Here is a 22,249-nt window from a genome sequence, read left to right as displayed (position 1 = left end):
TTCCTTCTCATTTTATTGATGAGAGAAACTGAGGCTCAGAGACAGTAAATAATTTGCCCCAGGTCACAAAGAGAGTAAGTGTCTGAGCCAAGCTTTGGGCTCTCCAAAGCCAGCAGTCTTTCCACTCTATCCCATCTCTCTGGAAGTCCTCAGTACCTGCTTAGCACAGTGCCTCAGATGTTTGATAGATGCTTGTCAAATAGAACTGAACTGAATTTGGCCTTGCATACACATACCTTCATTGGGCATTAGAGAGATGAATGCTGTGTCTTGCCAGAACACAGGCAGGGGACTGCCATCATGGAGCAAGGACTGAGCACTCAGGTTCACCTTAAGGTCCTTGAACGTTAGAACTAAGTTGAACGTGTGTAGAACAAAGTTTATGTCCAGGCCCATGTAGGCAGGCTCAACCAGCTTGAATTTCAGGCTCACATCCTTTAGTCCAGGGGGAGAAATCAGGTGTGGGTTTGCCGCTTCTGTTGCTGAGAAGGGCTCTGCAGGCGGGGAATGTCCTTGGTGACTCTCTGGAAATCCTCTAGACTGCACTTTCTGAAGAGCCTTCAGAAATGCCTCTCGCTCCAGGGGAGAGCCTGGATCAAAAGATAACAGGGTCTGGAGATTTAGATTGGGTTGGTCTGGGGCAAAAAACACTGATATTACTGAAAAAAATTAGGCCCTCCCCACCCCCTAATACCAGAAAAATCTCTGCAAAGTTATTAAAGTACAGGGTAACTTTAAAAGAACTGAACACTGCAAATACTATTACCCATTAACTAGGTTACATATGGGGCAGCTAGGTGGTGCAGTGGAGAGAGCACTGGTCTTGAAACCAGCTAGACCAGTGATGGGGAACCTGGTGACCACATATGGCCTCAAGGCTGCCGGTTCCTCACTTCTGAGCTAGACTCATCTTCATGAGTTCAAATCTGGTCTCAGACACTTACTAGCTTTGTGACCCTGGGCAAGTCACTTAACCCTGTTTGCCTCAATTCCTCATTTGTAAAATGAACTGGAGAAGGAAATTGCAAACCACTCTAGTATCTTTGCCAAGAAAATCCAAAAATAAGGTCATGAAGAGTTGGACAAAATTGATTTGTTTTTGTTTTTTGGTTAGGCAATCAGGGTTAAGCTTGTCAGTATCAAGTATCTGAGGCCAGATTTGAACTCAGGTCCTCCTGACTCCGAGGTCTGAGCTTGATCCACTGTGCCACCTAACTGCCCCTAATTGGACACAATTGAAAAATAAGTTAATAACAACAGCTAGCTTATGTATTGTAGTATGCGCCAAATTGTAGAGTTACATAACATTTCTTTCTTTTTTTTCTAGATAGTTTCTTTACAAATTGGTTTTGATTACTTATTAAATCATCATTAAACAACCTAATTATTCTTCACTTTTTTTTAAATCATCTTGTACATTATAGTACCATAGATCTAGAATTGAAAGGTACCTCAGAGGCAGGGTTGTGCTGGTAAATATTTAACAAACAGCTCTCCAGAAAAAAAAAAGTATACAAGACATACTTTTCAGTTCAATCTGCATAATTAACATCACTCTCAAGCCTAGAGAATCAAGCCCTCTTTTGTAAGCATTTTCTAATTTCCGAGGTGTAAGTGTTCACACTGAATATTTAACAATCTAATAGTCTCTCAGGAGTTTGGTAGGAGCTGGCTCTAGCACAACCCTGCCCAGCAGTCATGGAATCCAACCCTACACTCCCCATTTTACATATGAGAAAACAGCATTGAATGAGAGATCTAGCCCGGACTTGGAGCTAGAAGTGCTCTTAGAGGCCATTTAGCCCATCCCCTTCATTTAACAGATGCAGAAATGAAGGCCCAGGGACGGCGGGTGACTTGGGCAAGATTACACAAATCAGAGTAAGAATTAAAAGGTGGATCTGAATCATCAGGTCCTATTGGCTTCAGTTGTTGTTCAGTTGTTGTTCAGTCACGTCTGACTCATTTTTGGTGTTTTCTTGGCAAGGATACTGGAGTGGTTTGCCATTTTCCTTTTCCAGCTCACTTTACAGATGAGGAAGCTGAGGCAAACAGGGTTAAGTGATTTGCCCAAGGTCATGCAGCTAGTAAGTGTCTGAAGCCAGATTTGAACTCAGGAAGATGAGTCTTCCTGACTCCAGACCCCGCACCCTGCGCACTATGGCGCCACCTAGCTGCCCCTTTGGCTCCAGAACCGGGGCTTATTCTACTGAATAGCATTGCTTTCCTTCCATTTTAATAGAGAGCTTACCAATGTTAACTGATGACCCTTTTAAAAGAAGCTGAGTCAACTGAAGGATTTCAGACCCCAGAAGTTAATTTTTGGAAAAGTATAGACTAACCCTGAGAAATTCAGGAGAAACTCCGTCTATTCTCAGTCTCTTCAGAAGATTCAGGCACAGAGACAGATTGTTCAGACTCACCTTAGGGCTTGCACGGTACTGTTCCTGCAGCCCTTGTGGGAACCTTTCTTAGCATCCTCACCTCCACTCCCATATTCTCCCTGCTCCATAGTTTATGGAGTAAAGATGGGGTAAGAACACCCAGGGGAAGTATGTGCGCAGACAACCATTATCATTAGTCTTCTAACCTGGGAGTCTAGTTCAGAATCACAGAATTTCACAGTTGGAAGGGAACGGTGACACTGGTACCCTTGCTGTTCCCTGCACAAAAGATACTCCATGTCCCAACTCTGAGCACTTTCATTGGCTGCCCTCCCCCCCCATGCCTGGAATGCTCTTTCTCCTCATCTCCAACCTCCAGGCTTCTCTGGTGGGTTCAAGTCCCAGCTTTAAAAAAATCCCACCTTTTATGAGAAACTTTTTCCGATCCCCTTTAAGGCAAAACCTTTTCTCTGTGACCATCTCCAATTTATTCTGTATATATCTTGCTCATATAGGGTGGTTTGCATGTTGTTTTTGGACTATGAACTGCTTGAGGGCAGGAACTTTTTTTTTCGGTCTTTCTTTGTAAACCCAGCTCTTTGTAGTGTTTGCTACCCAGTAGATGTTGAATACATGCTTCTTGTCTTGAATTCTGTGGTTAGCTAGTCCTAGATCTTCATTTTTGTTGTTGTTTGTCCTACAAATGACACCACGAGGGTGAATTGGATTTAAGTGATGCAGAGCCTTACTCTCTCCTTCAGAGTCATCAAAGTCTAGTGACAAGACAAAAGTCAAAACAACAGGTGATGCCCGGGATGCAGCAGATAACGTTGGTCTTTCTGAATTAAAATTTTTCCCAGGCCTCAGTTTGTCTGAGGAGATGCCAATTCAATGACTAAAGGTGAGGTAAGAATTGAGACAAAGGATGGCCTAGTGACTTGTCCAAGGTAATAGAGGTGGTGATCATCAGAGGTAGGGTTTGAAGAACTGAGAAACAATGTCTTTTCTTTGTTTTTTTCTTTTCTTAAGGCAATTGGGATTAAGTTACTTGCCCAGGGTCACACAGCTAACAAGTATTTGAGGTTGGATTTAAAATCATCTCCTCCTGACTCCAGGGCTAGTGCTCTATCCACTGCACCACCTATTGCCCCCCTTTTTTGTTTGTTTGTTTTTTTTGGTGAGGCAATCAGGGTTAAGTGACTTGCCCAGGGTCACACAGCTAGTAACTGTCAAGTGTCTGAGGCCATATTTGAACTCAGGTCACCCCGACTCCAAGGCCAGAGCTCTATCCACTGCACCATCTAGCTGCCCCTATTGCCCCCCTTTTTTAAAAAAGAAGTTTTTTTAAGGCAATGCGGTTAAGTGACTTGCCCAAGGTCACACAGCTAGTAAATGTCTGAAGCCAGAGTTGAACTCAGGACCAATGTCTTTTTTTACTGTTGCCTAACCCATACCAGAGAAAGATTCCCACCTTAAGCATTCCCATAAAGTAGACCTTTTCTAGAAGACCTCCAATAAGTGGGGACCCTTCTACAACCTGCTGATAATGCTAATTGTTAAGAAGTTCTTCTTTCTATAAAGCTCAAATTGGCTTCTTTGCATCTTCTATTAACTGCTTCTGATTCTGCTCTCTGAGGTCAAACAGAGTAAGCTGAGCTCCTTATTTAAGGGACAGCCTTCTAATTGAAAACAGCTCTCACGCCCTCCTGGGCCTTTTCTTTTCCAAGCTAACTATCCCCCATTCTTTCAGCTTATCCTCATGCAGCATGATTTCCAGATCTTTCTCTTCACCTTATCAAAGTCCTTGCAAAAATGTAGTGCTCAGCACTGTCCACTGTAGTGCACCATACTCTAAATATTGTCAAACCAGGCCGGCAGAGTTAACATCACCTTACTTCTGGAAGGGAGGCCTCTCAATTCAACCTAAGATCTCATTAGTTTATTTCGCTACCACAGCATATACACCATTGGCTCATATTAAGCTCAAAGCCCGCTAAAAACCCCATATCATTTTCAGACAAACTATTGCCAAAGCATGCTTTCTTGTCTGGTATTAGCAAAGTTGGCTTTTGGAACCCAAGTATAAGAGTTTATATTTATCCCTATTGAATTCCATCCCTGAATCAGTCATTCAGTGCGTTAGCTTCACAGAGTGACCCATTGCTCTTTGGGGTCTGAAAAATCCATAAGTGGGAAGAGGATTCTGGGAAGATGGTAGAATAGGTCAGAAAATTCCAAGCTCTTCAGATTTCTCCCACAAACAAGATAAAATAGTGCACCAGGGAGAGCATAGAGCAGGTAAAAATAAATAAGAGTAGGGGCAGAACAGTGGTCCTCCTGGAATAATCAAAGAAGATTTGAAGAAAAATCCCAAGAAGAGGTTTGGTCCCTATGAAGAGTAAGGTTCACTCCAGGTTAGGTCCACTTAAACAGCAAGCGTTAAGTCCTGGTGTTAGTGGGGTTGGGAGGCTGCCTCTGCCCCAGCCACACGAACTTTAACCCCTGGAACAGTGAGGGGAATTGGACATGTGAGCCAGGGAAGAAAGAGGGAACCTCTGCTGACAAGGAACGCCAGACCCAGCTGTGCTTTGGACAGTGCCAATCGTGGTCACCCTTTCCAGGGGAGAGGAGACTGGGAGGGAGCTCATCTGGCACAATTTAAAGCCAGTCGCAGACTGGATCTGATCGCAGCTTTGTCCCTTACCTACTCCATCAATCTTGGTGAACATTGTGGATTCACTCTGAAGCCTGAGCCTTGAGTCTATGCCATATGAGGACTGCCTGGAGGAGATGGAGAAGTTTAGGCTGAAGGCGAGAACGTTCAGGGGGACATGAGAGCTGTCTTCAAGTATTTCAGAAGGTGTCAAATGAAGAAGGATTAAACTTACTCTGTTTGGCTCCAGATGGCAGAAACGGTGGGAAATAACAGAGAGACACATCTAGATTTGGTGTAAAGAAAAATTTCTCAATAATTAGAGCCATCCGAAAGGGGAATAGGCTGTGTCAGAAGGCAATAGACTATGCTTGTCACTGGATCATAGATTTAGAGTCAGGAGGAACCTTGGAGGTCATCTAGCCCAACCCCCTCATTTTACAGTTGAGGAAACTGAGGCTCAGAGAATTTAAGTGACTTACCCAAAGTCACAGAGATAGCAAATGGCAGAGAAAAAATTTGAACCAAAGTTCTCTGATCTAGTAAGCTTCCCATCTCACCTCCATCACTGGAAGTCTTAAAGCAAAAGCTAAAAAGATGTCATGGGTAAGTGAGGAAGCGGAGGGAATAAGCATTTCTTAACTATTTATGTGCGGGGCCTTGTGCTAAGGGCTTTATAAATGCCATCTCATTTGATCCTCATAATAATCCTGGGAGGCGGGTGCTATGATGACCTTCATTTTGCAGATGAGGAAACTGAGGCAGACAGTGGCTAAATGACTTGCTCAGGGTCATACATCTAGTAATTATCTGAGGTCAGAATTGAACTTAGGTCTTCCTAACTCCAAGTACAGCATTCTACCTACTGCGCTACCTAACTGCCTCTATAATTTATCTCTACATATATATGTGTGTGTGTGTGTGTGTACATATATTTATGTGTGTATATATACATGTGTGTATCTAAATCTATATTTATACACATGTACGGATTAAATAAGATGGCAGTCAAGGTTCCCTCTAATTCTGAAATTCTGTGACCTTGGACCAACACAGAGACCTTCAGGTTCTCGTGTTATTTACGTATGTATTAGATTAGATGGTCTCTGAAGTCCCTCTCAACTCTGAAATACTGTGATATAAACCACCCTCACATACCACAAAGAGAACACAGGGAGAGTCCCAGGACCAATACCAGATACTGCAGTTACGCTGTGCCTCTCATCCTCAACCTTCCCCCTACACAAAGTCCATTTACTTCCACATATTCTTGTACAATCATGCCTCCCACATCGCAATATTCCCCATCATGGTTTCAATATATCGAGGGTCAGCATAAGAAATCAAATGAGAATTTTGGGGGGCTTTGCAGAAGCCACAGATGACACATGAAGGCCAGCAGACAACACAGAGCCTATGACCGAATACTTAACCCAAATTTTACAATAAGGTACTGTAAATACCCCATAAAAGAAAAAGAAAAAATTCAGACTTCTTCTCTGGTATGAAGGGAGGGCCAAAAAATTTTACACAAATTTTCTAGGTTGCAGGGCGGGGGAGGAGGGAGCCATGCCTCTAGTCCCCCAACCCCTTATGTGGAAAGGATAATTGTTTGTCACCTTATTGTGAGTGGGTTTGATTCAAGATATGCTAGCTCCCTTCCCATTACCCAGCTCTCTTCAATATGCAAGTGGAATTGACAGAACCACCAAACTGACACTCATTCCAGCTGTTTCCCTAAGTCATCTCTAGTACACGGAACCAGGCATTGCCTCTGCTCCTTTCCATTTCCGTGAGAAGCAGCGACTCATTCTCTGCCATTCTAACACAAGTGCATTAAGTGACTTCGAGTTTGGTCTGTACCTTCTTCATACTTGTAGTTCTCAGTAACGTCCTCCCTCTCATCGCTCTGGATGCTCTTGGTACTGATCAAGTTGCCAACCAAACTGGTGTCTCGGTGAAGTTTCTGTTCCTTCCCACCATAGACGAGCCAGGACACACAGTCGGCATTCACCATGGAGAAGGCGAAGGCTGTGTCATAGTTCAAATCCACCTCTCCTTCCTTGATGGCTCTGACTGAGGCAGGACCACAGCAGTAGACACCTAGAGATGGGCAGGAAGCAAACTTAAAAGGAACTCAAGAATATCATCAAATGCAACATTATTGCAACAAATGTAATGATTAACATTGATGCCAAATAACTTATACTAAAATATACTAGGTGGCACCATAGTGCACAGAATGCTGTTCCTGGAGTCAGGAAGATGAATCTTCGTGAGTTCAAATACAGTCTCCGACACTCATTAGCTGTGTGACCCTGGGCAAGTCACTTAACTGTTTGCCTCAGTTTCCTCATCTGGAAAATGAGCTAGAGAAAGAAATGGCAAACCACTCTAGTATCTTTGCCAAGAAATTCCCAAATGGGGTCATGAAGAGTCAGACACAGCTGAAACGACTGAACAACAACGAAAAAAAAAAATACTACCTTCCTCTTGGTGGTGAGGTGGTGGACTACAGGTAGGGAATACTAAATACTGAATCAGTCACAATTGCTGGACTGGTTGGTTTTGCTTAACTTTTTTTTCCTATAGAATGGGAAGGGGACATAGTGGGACTATTGGGAAGTGAATGTGTTATAAAAATTAAAATTCATTGAAACTTTTTTTAAAAAAGAAAGTAAATAAGGCTGGGCAGAGAACAGGGGAAGTGTTTATTTGTCTACTTATAATTATCTTTCCCCTGGAAAACATTACCATTGCTTGTCTCTTGAGGAGTGGCATCTAACAACTGCCAACCTCCATATTTTGAGGGAAGATCTCTCCGAGCCATCCAGCATTCATTCCACACATGGAAATTCCTAAAAGAGAAGCCAGGAAAGTCATTGTGGGATTGAGGTTAAAAGAGATTAATCTCCCTGAAGGTCCCTAAAATCCTCTGAGGCAATGGGGCCACATGGATAGGGTACTGTACTTAGAATCAGAAGAGCTGGCTTCAGGTCCTACCCCAGAGACATGTTAGCTGTGTGACCCTGGGCAAGTCACTTAACTTCTCTGTGACTCAGTTTCCTCATCTGTAAAATGAGGATAATCATAGCACCTAGGATTGTTGTGAGGATAAAAAAGAGATATTTGAAAAGCTCTTCACGAACCTTAACATGCAATAAAAATGCTAGCTATTATTATTGTTGTTGTTGTCCTGTAATTCCTAACATTGGTTTTAGTAGTGGTTCCTTAGTGAAAACCATCACTCACCAACCAGAAAGAAGTTTTCCCTTGGAAATTCACAATGGTAACTAGAAAATGGAGTTTTCTAGGGCCTTTAGTCTTTCAAAAAGGGCTCCTTGTTTTCAGGTTCAAAAGTTTCTCTTAGACTCCTTCCTGGTATTATTGGCTAGAAGTAGAACTTCAGACCCTGATGATGCTGGGGCCACAGCTGTGGTCTGAATGTTTTGATGGCAGTTTTAGGGAGATTGCAAAATTTGACCCAGAGGCAAAGTGTTTTTAATGAATGAGGCATCTAAGTACCCACTTGATTCCACAAATACCAGGGATGGGATCTAAGTCTATGAGGGGTCAGGAGGATCATTAATACAGCCCTGCAAAAAACTGAAGGAAGACCTTCCACAGAGTTTAAGTGATACTCTCACCATACACTGTCCTTCTTCTTATTCTCCAGGATCCTGCCAGTGTGGTCATAATACTCATCAATAATCAAATTTCCATCTGTGTCATGCCCTGAGTCAAAGTTGGTAATAACTCGAGTGGGGATCCCCAGGCACCTCATCACTATAGAAGGGATAGTAAAAGTCAACAAACAAATTACATAAACATTTATTAAGTGACTACTGTGTATAGAGGATAGTGTTAGAGCTTAGGGGAGAAGCAAAGTTTGGATATGGCACGGTCTGCCCTCACAGAGCTCACAATCACCAGGAGGTCATGATACTAACACAGATAATTATAATATACAATATTACAGAATAAATGCATTAGAGAGCTACAAAACAAGTTGTTTTATAAAATATCAGGAGAAGTCATTACCAGCAGGGGAATCAGGGAAGGTTGTTATTCTAGTAAGGGCAGCTAGGTGGTGTAGTAGATAGAACACTGGGTTTGATAGAAAGACCCAAGTTCAAATCTAACCTCAAATACTAACTGTGTGACCCTGAACAAGTCACTTAACCTCTGTTTGCCTCAGTTTTCTCAGATGTAAAATTGGGAAAACAGCACTTACCTCCCAAGGTAGTGAGGATCAAATGAGATAATATTTGTAAAGTGCTTAATATGATGCCTGGCACATAGTAGGAACCATGGAAATGATTTCCACTTCTCAAGACTTTGAAATTATGTGAAACTCACAGCTCAGGATCAAGGCCCTAAAAGAGTCTTACTTTGTGTTGTATTATTATCTCCTTTCTCCAGGACACACACGTCAAAGTGCTTAATACAATGCCAATGTCAATGTCAATAGCTAGTGCTATATAAATGCTTATTCCCTCCCTCTCCCTCAATTGTAAGCTGTTATGCAAACATCAAGGCTTCAGCTAGAAGAGACAAAACTATTGTTCTCTTAGAAGAGAGGAGAATTGAGTATGGTCTGACATGTATCCTAGATTTTGGGAGAACAGATTTCAAGAGGTACTGAGAAAGGATGGATAGGACCCACCAGACTAAAATCCTTTAGGGGCAGTCAGCCCAGAGGGATGAGAAACTCTCAGGATTGAATTTCTGAAGACACAAAGAAACAATTTTGACTAGGAGGAAGAAAGGAAGTTGTCTGAAGAGACCGATATGGCTGTTCAAAGACCTCTCCAACCAATTTAAAGTTCAACCAGATTTTATATTCAGAAGATGGAAGCATGGTGTGACTCTGAAAAAGAAAGTTCAGAATGCTAAAGCTCAGAATGAGCTGAAGAAAGCTTAGAATCACAGAAGGCACTTTTCTGTTTGTTTTTTAATGTAGGGTGGATTCTTCGTCCCTCCTTCCCTCCCTCCCTTGCTTCATTCATTCCTTCCTTCCTCTCTCCCTTCCTTCCTTCCTCTCTCCCTTCCTTCCTTCCTCTCTGCCTTCCTTCCTTCCTTCCTTCCTTCCTTCCTTCCTTCCCCCAACAGCAAGTGGCTATCAGGCTGCCTAAGGTGCAGAAAGCACTGGGACAGACATGACGCTGATAGTTATTGGGAGTCCCTGTGGTGGCTCTGGCACTTCCAGTCTAGGCAAGATAAGAATACTTAGTCTCACCAAACCAAACCAAAATCTCATTATAGTCTAGCTCTGTCATTTTACAAATAAGGAAACTGAGTCGCAGAGAGATGAAAGACTTTGCTCAAAGTCACACAGGTATTTAAGCGACAGAGCCAGGATTTGAAACCAGATCCTCTAATTCCATAGTTAGATTTTTTCCCCCCACTGTGTCACACTTAATGAAGACCACATTGGCACTGTTGGTGTTTTTGGCTAGGCTCACAAAATACTTAAAGGTAGGGTTCCTTTGCTTTTATCTACAATTTTTCCTGGGTGGCTTGCATTGGAAACCTTTCAAAATAAATATTCTGTGGCAAACATAGAGGAGGAGGGATAAGGAATATGAAGGAAAACATGGGAAAGACTGAGGCACGCCAGGACTGAGGTCTTGTGGAGACAGCCCTCGGAATGTGTTCTTTAATGCCTCTGCCTGTGTGAGATTTTGTCCTGCTGGCTCACCTGTAAGCACTTTCACCTACTCTCCTTCCCCACCCTCCCAATTTTTGTTTTCCAGGCTGGGCCTAGAGACAGGAAGACCTAAGTTCAAATCTAACCTCAAGACACTTACTTGCCGTGTGACCTTGGGCAAATCACTTAACCTTAATTTTCTCATCTATAAAATGGGGCTAATAATAGCCCCTATCTCCCAGAGTTGTTGTAAGCATCAAATTAGATAATGATTATGAAGCATTTAACATAATGCCTGGCCCATTATAGGCACTATATAAATATTTTTGTTTTTTAGTTGTTTTGGATTCTTTGTAACCCCATTTGGGGTTTTCTAGGCAAAGATACTGGAGTGGTTTGCCATTTCCTTCTACAGCTTATTTTCCAGATGAGGAAACTGAGGCGAACAGGGTGAAGTGACTTGGCTAGTAAGTGTCTGAGGCTGAATTTGGACTCAAATTAGTTGGATGCAGGTGGAAGCTAAAGGTGAATGAGCAGCCCTGAAAAGGGCTAGGCGAGCCCTCACACCAGAGGTGCTAGTCCTCCCTGAAAACCCCAAAGACAACCCCTGAGCATAGTAGTGGATCATAGATTTAGAGGTGGAAGGGACCTTGGAGTGTATTAAGTCCAACTCTCTCATTTATATATAAGGAAACTGAGGCACAGAGAGGTTAAGACATTTGCCCCTGTTCCCACAGCTACTGTCAAAAGCAGGATTTGAACCCAGGTCCTCTTGACTCCAAGTCCAGTGCCAAGTCTATGATTACTTTAGGCCTGGTGCCACTGTTGCTTTAAAAAATATTTTTAGTTAGTGCTTAGTAAGTCATTCATATTTCTTCTTATACTGTATTATAAAAGTTGCCACTAAGCTAGCTCCTGGTACGGGAGGAGGGGCGGGACATCGACAGCCTGAGGTAGTAGTCAAATTATACATTCTTAGTAGTCAGATCCTCTACCCTTGAACCCAGCTTGGAGTGAGAGGAAACAAGAGACACAATGAGTGTGGCAGGTCTGGGCAGAACCAAAGAAACAAGGTGGGCGGGGAAGAGTCATAGCAGCCTAGGTGCGTGCAGGCAGGGGTGGGACATGCGGGGCGGAGCCAAGGAGGTGAGGCTGGAGAGCTGGAAATGAAGCCAGTCAAGGTACGTGAGCCAGTGAGCCCCCCGATCCTTGCGGGGCAGGAGCAGGGCGGCTTCCCAGTGTCGAGTCGGGGAATGCTTGGGAAGGGTAAAATCAGAGGGCTGCATGAGACCCTCATCACCTAGAAAATGTGCCCGATCTGGAAAAGTCGGTCCGTCAACAACATTGATCTCAGACCTGATCCGTCCAGGAGACTATTCCTCGTGCTTCAGGCATATGGCTGGGGAAAGCGAAAGGACGACTTCCTGAGAGTTCTTCACTCTAATTTATGGATGGCCGCTTCAAGTACCAGTGATGGTGTCGGCGTCTATTTAATGTTCTAATTGGATATAATCTCTATAGGCCGTGGGTCAGGGAGGTTTTGTGTTGTCGGGACCAATAGAGGTGTTGTGGGAAGGTGGCTGGATTTGGAATCAGAGGTTATAATAAGCCAGTGTTTATGTGACAATTTTAAGGTTTACAAAATGCTTAATAAATGTGATTTCATTTTATCCTCACAACAACCCTAAGAGGTAGTTGCTATCATTATCCCCATTTTACATATGAGGAAACCGAGACAGAGGTTAAATGGCTTGCCCAAGGCCACGCAGGTATTAAGTGTCAGAGGCAGGATTTGAACTCGTCTTCCTGACTCCAAACCCAGCACTCCATCCACTGTACCACCTAACTGTCTCTTGCATAGCCTCTCTGAGCCTCAGTTTTCTTCATCTGTTTAGTGGAGATAACAGCAGTTATACTATGCTATAAGGTTTTGGGGAGGAAAATTATATAAATGTCAGATATTGGGGCAGTTAGGTGACATAGTGGATACAGCCCGGGTCCTGGAGTCAGGAGGACCTGAGTTCATATCTGACCTCAGACCAAATACTTGACACTTACTAGCTATGTGACCCTGGGCAAGTCACTTAACTCCAACTGCCTAAAAATTAAAAAAAAAAGTCAAATATTGTAATGTTTGTGAATGTTGCCCCTGCTAATAATTTCTGACCTTACCCATAGCACAGAGTCCAAACTGGAAGGGACTTTAGAGTTTATCAAGATTAACTCACTAAGTTTACAGATGAGGAAAGTGGGACACAGAAAAGGGAAGTAACCTGTCTGACTTTACACAGGTACTAAGTAGTAGAAGAGAATTCAAACCCTGGTTCACTGACTCCAAATATTGTGCTTTTATTGCTACACCTCTTTCACTGTGTCGCTTCCCTGCTCAAGAATCTGCTATGGCTCCCAAATGACTCAAATCTAAACATGTCACCAAGCCTAAATAAATACACCTCAGGTATGGAGAGATGGACAACAGTTGAAATTTAAAACTATCAAGGGAGCTAGATAGTATAGTGGATAGAGTGTTAAACCTGTAGTAAGAGAGATCTGAGTTCAGATCCAGCCTCAGACATTTATTAGCTGTGTGACCCTGGGCAAATCACTTCAGTGCTGGGAGACCCAGTTTACTCATCTGTAAAATGGGGATAATAATAGCACTTACTTTGTGTTGTGGGGATCAAATGGAGATAATTACATGTACAGCACTTTGTAAACCTTAAAGGGCTCTATAAATGTTAGTTACTATTGTTTTTAGAAGATGCTAAGGTATCCTCAGGTGTCAAATTTCTTTTAAAGCTTTCTCCAGCATGTTATAGTGGAAAGACAATTGGACTTTGATTCAGAAGACTTAGATTCTAAGCCTGGCTTTGCAGTTTACTGACTGCATGACCTTCGGGAAGTCAAATGAGGGTGGTGGGTGATCTAAACCCATGATTCTACGATGGCTCTGAATCTCATTTTCCTTATCAGTAAAATAGGGATATTGTTATTTCTACTACCTACCTCTAGAGGGTTGTTTTGAGGATCAAATGCAATAATATTTGTAAAATTTTTTATTAAAACTTGAGGGTTTACAAATGTAAGTTATTATCATAATTATCCATCTTTTATAGGAAGTAATTAACTTATGTGCTTCCTTTAATAGAGTTCTACATTTACAGAAAAATAAAATTGGCTGGCAAGTATGCTTTATGTCATGGTAGAGTGGAAAAAATGCTGCCTTTTGAAGCTTGGTTCTGGGCACTACTTTTGTGGCCTTGGGTAATTCACATGACCTACCTGAGCATCAGTTTCATTATCTGTAAAATGGGGTGATGATGATACTTGCAACATAGGGCTGTGTAAAGAATGAACTTTGTAAACCTTGAAGTACTATACAAATATGCCTGGTGATAGCATAACTGCTGCACCATAAATTAAGGAGCATCATAATCTATCTGGTGTCAGTGATTAGAATTTTAGTTATAATCCCTGGAAAGGAATAATTGATCTGTGGAAAATCCATTGCTATTGAAAAGATGGTAAATGTGACATCTTTCTGGGAGGAGGCAGAAAAGGAGATTTACTGAGAAATACAGGTGATGTAAAAATGAAAGACATCAATAATTTTTTTAAAAAAAAAGAGATGGCATGTGCTATAAGAAATGATGACTACAATGAATACAGAGAATCATGGAGAGGCTTATACGAACTGATGCAAAGTGAAGTAAGCAGTGCCAAGAAAACAATATACACAATGACTACAAAAGTGTAAATGAAAATAACCACCATCACAAAAACAAGGGATGTGTTTTAGAAAAACACGAACAAGCTTGGTCCTGAAGAAGAGATATGAGAAGATACCCCCACCCCATTCTCATCTGCAGAGGTGGTAGTTGGGCATGGGGGTGGGGAGGAGCAGAGTCCACAGGTATAGAGTATTGTATGTAGGGTCAGATTTTTTCAATGTATTGACTGGTTTTGTTTAATTTTTTTCTTGTCTTCCTCTTTTCTTTCTTTCTTTTTGTAAAATAAGTCTTTGTTATAAAAGATGTCTCTTTGGGAAAATAGAAGGGAAAGGATTTCCTAACAGAAATCACATCTTCTACATGAAGCCTTTCCAGACCCCTCTGAATTCTAATGCTTTCCCTCTCTTTATTATTTCCTGTTTATCCTGTATATAGCTTGTGTGTGTGTATTTGTTTGCTTGTTGTCTCTCTCATTTGATTGTGAGCTCCTTTCCAGGCATGGACTGTCTTTTATCTTTTTTTGCATACTTAGAACTTAGTGCAGTGACTGCTAGGTGCTTAGTAAATGTTTATTGATTGACTACAGGGGGAAATCTAGACAATGTAGAAACAAAAGGTATCAACAGAAATCTATTTGAAAAGAAAACAAAAGAAATAGATAGCAAATGTGATATCAACCTTCAACATCCAAATGAAGTAACACTCTCTCCAAGAAATCTTCCTTGATTACTCTCTTATTCATCATGTCTGACTCTTTATGACTCCATTTGGGGTTCTCTTGGCAAAGATACTGGAGTAGTTTGACATTTCCTTCTCTAGCTCATTTGACAAATGAGGAAATTGAGGCAAACAGGGTTAAGGGACTTGCCCAGAGTCACATAGGTAGTAAGTGTTTGAGGTCAGATTTGAACTCAGGAAGACGATTCTTCCTGACTGTAGGCCCAGCACTCTATCTACTATGTTATCTATCTGCCCCCTTGACTGCTCTATCCTACCCCAATCTCTCTTCTCTTTTGATTTCCAATAAGATATTTTAATACTTGATTTCATTGTCTTGTTCTCTATTGTTTCACAGATAGTTATCTTATAGTCAACTAAATTGAAATTCTTCAATCAATTAATCAATCAGTGCCAGCACTGTGCTTGACTCTGGGGTGATAAAGGGAAAAGCGAAGTCCCTCCCTCCAAAGAGCTTACATTCTAAGGGAGGAGATGACATGAACATACGTAGAAAACACACACAGAACAGAACACATACAAATTGTAACCTTGAGTGGAAGGCTTTAGCTGCTGGGGAGAGGAGGGAGACCAGGAAAGAATTCATGAAGCAGATGCAACTTAAACTGAGTCTTGAAGGCGAATAGGGATTCCAAGAGGCAGAGGTAAGGAGAAAGGGAATTCAAGGCATGGGAATAGTCAGTTCAAAGCTATGAAGATGGGAGATGGAGTATCATGTATGAAGAACTGCAAGAAGGCCAATTTCACTGGGTCATCGAGTGTAGGTAGAGAAGTAATATGTAATAAAGCTGGAAAGGTAAGATGGGGCCTGGTTGTGAAGAGCTTCATATTTGATTCTAGAAGTAATAGGGAGCCATTGAAGATTTTGATTAAGGAGGTGACATGGTAAGATCTAGGCTTCAGGAAAATCACTTTGGTGGTTGTATGAAGGATGGATTAGGGTGGGGAGAGATCTGAGGCAGGGAGACCAATTAGGAGACTATTACAATAGTCTAGGTGAAAGGTGATGAGAATCTGAACTAGAGCAGTACTTGTGTGGGTAGGTGAAAAAGTGAAGGATGACACTGAGGTTGGGAACTTGGGTAATTGGGTACCATGTCAAGCATTTTTAATATGTCCATGCCCTATCATGTCCCTGATTCCCTGGTGCCAATTCCTCTACTCCTCCCGACCCCATAAACTTAGGAGGATCTTAGGAAAACCTACAATTCAGATATGTTGTATGAGGTAGAATCTGATTGTCACACTTCTCATCAACATTCTCTCCACTGGTATTTCACTATGGGGGAAAGGGGAGGGAGAAAACACACTAGGACTCAGGTCACAGTCCTGTCTGCATTCACATTCTCTCCTAGCCTAGATCTCAGTACATCACTTTTTGTCATTTAGTCGTTTCAGTTGTGTCCAACTCTTCATGATCCCATTTGCCCTTTTTTGGCAAAGATATTGGAGTGGTTTGCCATATCCTTCTCCAGTTAATTTTACACATGAGGAAACTGAGGCAAACAGGGTCTTGTCCAGGGCCACACAGCTAGTAAGTGTCTGAGGCCACATTTGAACTCAGGTCTTCCTGACTTCAGGTCCAGAGCTCTATCCATTGTTCCACTCAGTTTCAATGAGTTGGAATCAGTCTCCAACACTCTTACTCTTACTTTCGTCACAGATCCAAACTTTCCATCACTGTCCACAATCTTCCCTTCACCAGTCCTAGCCAATTTCCAGCCACCTAGTCAACATACCCTAGATAGGAGGCTGCATTTGGATACTAAACAAGTCTGTGACATCTCAGGCACCTGCATCACCTCGAAGCCTTCTGACACCTGGGCATCAAATACAGTCAGAGCATAGAGTAAGTGTTCAATAAATACTTGTTCAATTGAATTGCACTTCACCGTGAGCTACTTTCTGTAGACTCTCAGTTCTTGTACTTGCAAAGGCAAGGCTGATGGGCTGTTATGGGACTCATGACACCTTCCATACTGGATGGACATAAGAATAACTCAGTTTATGTAGGCTTTAATGTTCTCCACGAAACAACTCTATGAAGTAGGGGTTGCAATGATTATTTCTTTTATTTTACAGATGGGGAAACTGAGGCTGAGAAAGGTTAAGTGATTTGTCCATGGTCACAAAGCTTGTAAGCATCAGCACTAGGATTTGAATTCAGATGTCTCTTGACTCTCAGTCCAACACTGTTGAAATATATGTTTAAAGATGACTTTCAGAAAAGTCATCCAGGGCATGATACCTAACCTCTCAGTGCTCTAGGCAGTTCTCAAAGACTTTTAAGTTGCAGAGAAGGTGCTGATGTTCATTGGGAGAAGAAGTTTCACATACCAGTAAAATCAAAGGCCCTCTCTTCCTCTTCCTCCCCTCCTCACCATCTCCTTTTCCTTCCTCCTCCATTTCAATGGAATAATTCCTCTGAATTGCTAAATGATAATTATCTGGATGTATTCAGATTTTCTTACAGCTTAAATATTATTATTATCATTATTATTACTATACCCTTTATTTTATTATACATACAGGGCAGCTAGGTGGTATAGTGGATAGAGCTCTGGACCTGGAGTCAGGGAGACCTGAGTTCAAATCCAGCCTAGCTGTGTGACCCTGAGCAAGTCACTTAACTCTGTTTGCATCAGTTTCCTCATCTGTCAATTGAGCTAGACAAGGAAATGGCAAACCACTCCAGTATCTTTGTTAAAAAATCCCCAAAGGGCGTGACTTAAATGACCCGAACAAATTTTACTATGTGAATATCCTTCATTTGACTTGATATACAGAATTTTAAAGGGCTAATTAGCAAAATATCAAACAAATTCAATGGCTAAAACAAGAATATTCCAATTTATGGAAATTTCAGGCTAGAATATCTTATATGTTAGATGGCAGCCATTGGTGTAGTAATGGCATAGCCTAGTTTTCTTACCCAATGCAAACACTCAGATCCCTCAGGGAAGGGTGAACAAAGAACCAGAACTGCAAACATGGGGTCAGGTGACTCTCAAGTGTCAGAAAAATCCCTGTGTGTCTATGAATAGGTGGTTACCTATAGAGAAATCCCTGTGTCTCTGGGTAGAGGCAGGTAGGTGGTACAGTGTATAGAGTACTGAGCCTAGAGTCAGGAAGACTCATCTTCCTGAGTTTAAATCTAGCCTCAGAAACTTACTAGCTGTGTGACCCTGGGCAAGTCACTTAACCCTGTTTGCTTCAGTTTCATCATCTGTCAAATGGGCTGGAGAAGAAAATGACAAACTATTCCAGTATCTTTGCAATGAAAACCCCAAATGGTGCCATGAAGAGTTGGATAGAAAATGACATAACAACAAAATGTAGGTGGAGAAGAGGTGAAATAAAACAAACAATAACCCACAGTTTTACAGTGCTTTGAGGTTTGCAAAACACTTTCCTCACTTAATGAAATGGAGCTTGAGAGAAGAAATAACTTGCTTATGGTTCCCATGTCTAGTAATTGTTTGAGGATCGAAATGAAACTCATTTAATTCTAGACCCAAATCTCTATAGATTAGGCCACTCTTTGCTGTTGTTTAGTCATTTCCAACTCTAGGCCTAGCACTCTATCCACTGAGCCACTTAGCTGCCCTAAAAAGAGTGGATGGAGCCCAATAACTATGAACTGTGAGTTATACATTATAATTTTTTGTTGTTGTTTAGTTGTTTTCAATTGTGTCCAATTCTTCATGACTCCATTTGGAGTTTTCTTGGCAAAGATACTGAAGAGGTTTGCCGAAAACTTCTCCAGCTCATTTTACAGATGATGAAACTGAGGCAAACAGGGTTAAGTGACTTGCCCAACGTCATACAGCTAGTAAATGTCTGAGGCCAAATTTAAACTTAGGCCTTCCTGACTCCAGGCCTGGCACTCTATCCACTTCATCACCTCTCTGCCACTTAGCTTTCTATATAGTAGATACTTAATGCTTATTGAATTAAATTGAACAGAATAGAAGTAATGGAAGGAATTGAGGTATTCGGACAACAGAGGCAGGAAGGACTGAAAATTATCTTTAGATATTAGGACTGTCATATGTAGGGGGATTAAACTTAATTTGTACAATTCCACAGGGTAGAAATAAAACCAATGAGTACAAATGTTATTAATGTGGTAGACCAAAGAAACACTAAAGATGTAGTATATTTATATTTCAACAAGATGTTTGACAAAGTCTTTCGTAATATCCTTGCAGACAAGATAGAATAATATGTTAGGTAGGTTCAGAACCAGTTGAACACCTAGACTCACAAAGTAGGGATTAATGAATAAATCAAATCTAAAGAGAGGTGATTAAAATGGAAGGAGGTATCCAGTGGAGTGCCACAAAGTTTTATCCTTAACCTTATTCCATCCAACATATTAGTTACTTTTATGAAGGCATAGTTGATCTGCTTGTTAAATTTTCAGATGACAGGAAGTGAGGAGGGAAATATAATACATTGAATGACAGAAGCCAGATCCAATAATATCTTAACAGGCTGGATCAGATAAGAGCTAATTTAATAGCACCTCAACTTGGTATCAGAAAATTAGTTGCACAACTACAAGGAATATATGTGGAGTGTCCTATGGTTGATATGGGGCTGCAAATATAACTTTTCCCCATCTTTCCCACTCTGGTTCTGAAAATGGAAATCACATCATGACTACTAAAACACTCCTCCCTGGCCACCACCCCTCCTATGTGTTCTTTTCCCCTAATAAAATGTAAGCTACTTGAGGGCAGGGATATTTGTATCCTCAGCACTTAACACAGTGCCTGGAAAACAGTAAGTGCTTAATACATTTTTTGTTGTTGTTTATTCATTCATTGACCCAAAAACCCCCTCTTAATACTAGCTTAAGTTCATTATTACTATTATTATTATTTATTATTAAAATATGTAACCACAACTGGATAAAATACTCCAGAAATGAGGTATGGGGTCAGTTCTAGTGCCATATTTTAGTTATTAGGGACAATGACAAGTGGAAACAAGTCCCAAGGGGTGACCAGGATGGTGACAAATATAAACTGTGCCATATGAGGACAGATTGAAAAAATGGGAGAGTTAGGGCTTAGAGAAAGGAAGGGAATATGCATTTATATAGCACCTACTATGTGCCAGGCACTGTGCTAGGCACTTTGCAATTATTATCTCATTTGATCCCACAACAACCTTGTGAAGTAGGTGCCATTATTATTATTCCCATTTGACAGTTGGAGAAACTAAGGCAAACAGAGATTAAGTGACTTACCCAAGGTCACACAGTATTAAGGGTCTGAGAGTGGATTGGAAATCAGGTCTTCCTGACTCTTGGCAGCTAGGTGGCACATTGAATAGAGCACCAAGTCTTGAGTCAGGAAGACCTGAGTTCAAATAAGATACTTACTAGCTGTGTGACCCTAGGCAAGTCACTTCACCCTGTTTGCCTCAGTTTCCTCATCTGTAAAAAAGACCTGGAAAAGGAAATGCAAACCACTCCAGTATCTCTGCCAAGAAATCTCAAATAGGGTCACAAAGAGTCAGACACAAATGAAAAAAACTATTGAACAACAAATGTAATTTATGGAATAGGCATTAAATAATTTATTTGCTTCTGAAGGGCAGAACTAGAATTTAATTATGGAAGTTATTGGAAGGGAGATTTTGTTCAATTTGAGGAAAAACTTCCAGCAATTAGCAAAAACAGTATGGGCTTCTTTAAGTGGATTGTGAATTCCCTACCATTGTATAATTTGTAGCACAGATAGCATGACCATGAGGATTGTTGTAGAAGGGGTACATGCTGTGGGTTGGGGTTAGACTCTGAAGTCTCTCCCAATTCTATGGTTCTAAAAATTACAATGAGACAGAATTTATTTTGCTATAAGAAAGAGCTTCCTTTCAAATTTGTTGTTGTTGTTCAGTTATTTCAGTTGTGTCTGACTCTTCGTGACCCCATTTGGAGTTTTCTTGGCAAAGATACTGGAGTGGTTTGCCATTTCCTTCTCCAGATCATTTTACAGATGAGGAAATTGAGGCAAACAGGGTTAAGTGACTTGCTCAGGGTCACACAGCTAGGAAGTGTCTGAGGTCAGATTTGAACTCAGGAAGCTGAATCTTTCTGATTCCAGGCCTGGCACTCTGTGCACAATGGCGCCATCTAGCTGCCCCTCCTCTCAAACAGAGATGTCTATAAATAGGATGGGCTACCTCATGAGGTAATGATACTCTTGTCACCGAAAATGTTCAAGCAGAAACTAGACAAATATTTATTAGGAATGGTTATAATATTTAGAGCTGGAAAAGACCTTAGAATGCAACCCCCTCATATTATAGGTGAGGAAACTGAAGCCCAAAGGGGGAAAGTTATTTACCCAAGGTCACACAGGGAGTATATGTTAGAGGAAATTCCTGCTGTGGGTGGGAAGTTGAACTGGTTGACCCACTGGGAGACAAGCATGGTACAGTAGAAAGAATGGTGAGGGGCAGCTAGGTGGCACAGTGGATAGAGCACAGGCCCTGAAGTCAGGAGGACCTGAGTTCAAATCCAACCTCAGACCAAACACTTGACACATACTAGCTGTGTGACCTTGGGCAAGTCACTTAACTCCGATTGCCTCACTAAAAAAAAATTTAAAAAAAAAAAGGAAAGAATGCTGGATTTGAATTCCTAAGATCTGAAAATGACAAATCACTTAATCTCTCTGGGCCTCAGTATTCCTGTCTATAAAATGAGGAAAACTGACTAGCTGATCTTTAGGACTAAAATCCTAAGATCCAAGGGTCTCTAAAAATCCCTTTCAACTCTTAAGATCCTATAAGAAGTCTCTGGTACATTAGGGAATAAAAAAATCAGGAAGAAATCCAAGCCACCCTAGATGACTGACGACTCCATAGATAAGTGCTTTGGTCAGGAGTTTGCTTTGAAGGAAAGCTTGGGCAGGATGCTTTGGAGGCCAAAAAATGCAAATTCCAACTAAAGCCTTGGCCAGTATATACTCCTGGTAAGTCAACTGTATAGTAAGGTTGAAATATGGAAAATTAATGAGACTGTAATACTGAGTTCAAGAGATTTGAGAACAAAGTAACTTGAGTGAATTATACGTAA

General features: G+C 41.4%; 1 protein-coding gene across 2 annotated transcripts in view; it reads right to left on the bottom strand.

Annotated features, from left to right (window-relative positions):
• Positions 1–22,249, bottom strand: part of TGM5 (transglutaminase 5) — a 53,487-nt gene that overhangs the window by 4,489 nt on the left and 26,749 nt on the right. For both annotated transcript variants that reach the window (XM_027870022.1, XM_027870023.1), the window contains exons 7-10: positions 8,685–8,823; positions 7,792–7,895; positions 6,901–7,140; positions 237–590 (exon numbers count right to left, since the gene is read on the bottom strand). In XM_027870022.1, coding sequence (XP_027725823.1) covers positions 237–590; positions 6,901–7,140; positions 7,792–7,895; positions 8,685–8,823 — 837 coding nt within the window. The remainder of the gene's footprint in view (positions 1–236; positions 591–6,900; positions 7,141–7,791; positions 7,896–8,684; positions 8,824–22,249) is intronic.

This window comes from Vombatus ursinus, unplaced genomic scaffold (assembly GCF_900497805.2).
Source record: "Vombatus ursinus unplaced genomic scaffold, bare-nosed wombat genome assembly UNPS02014794.1, whole genome shotgun sequence".
NCBI lineage: Eukaryota > Metazoa > Chordata > Mammalia > Diprotodontia > Vombatidae > Vombatus > Vombatus ursinus.
This window is presented reverse-complemented; position numbering and strand designations above follow the sequence as displayed.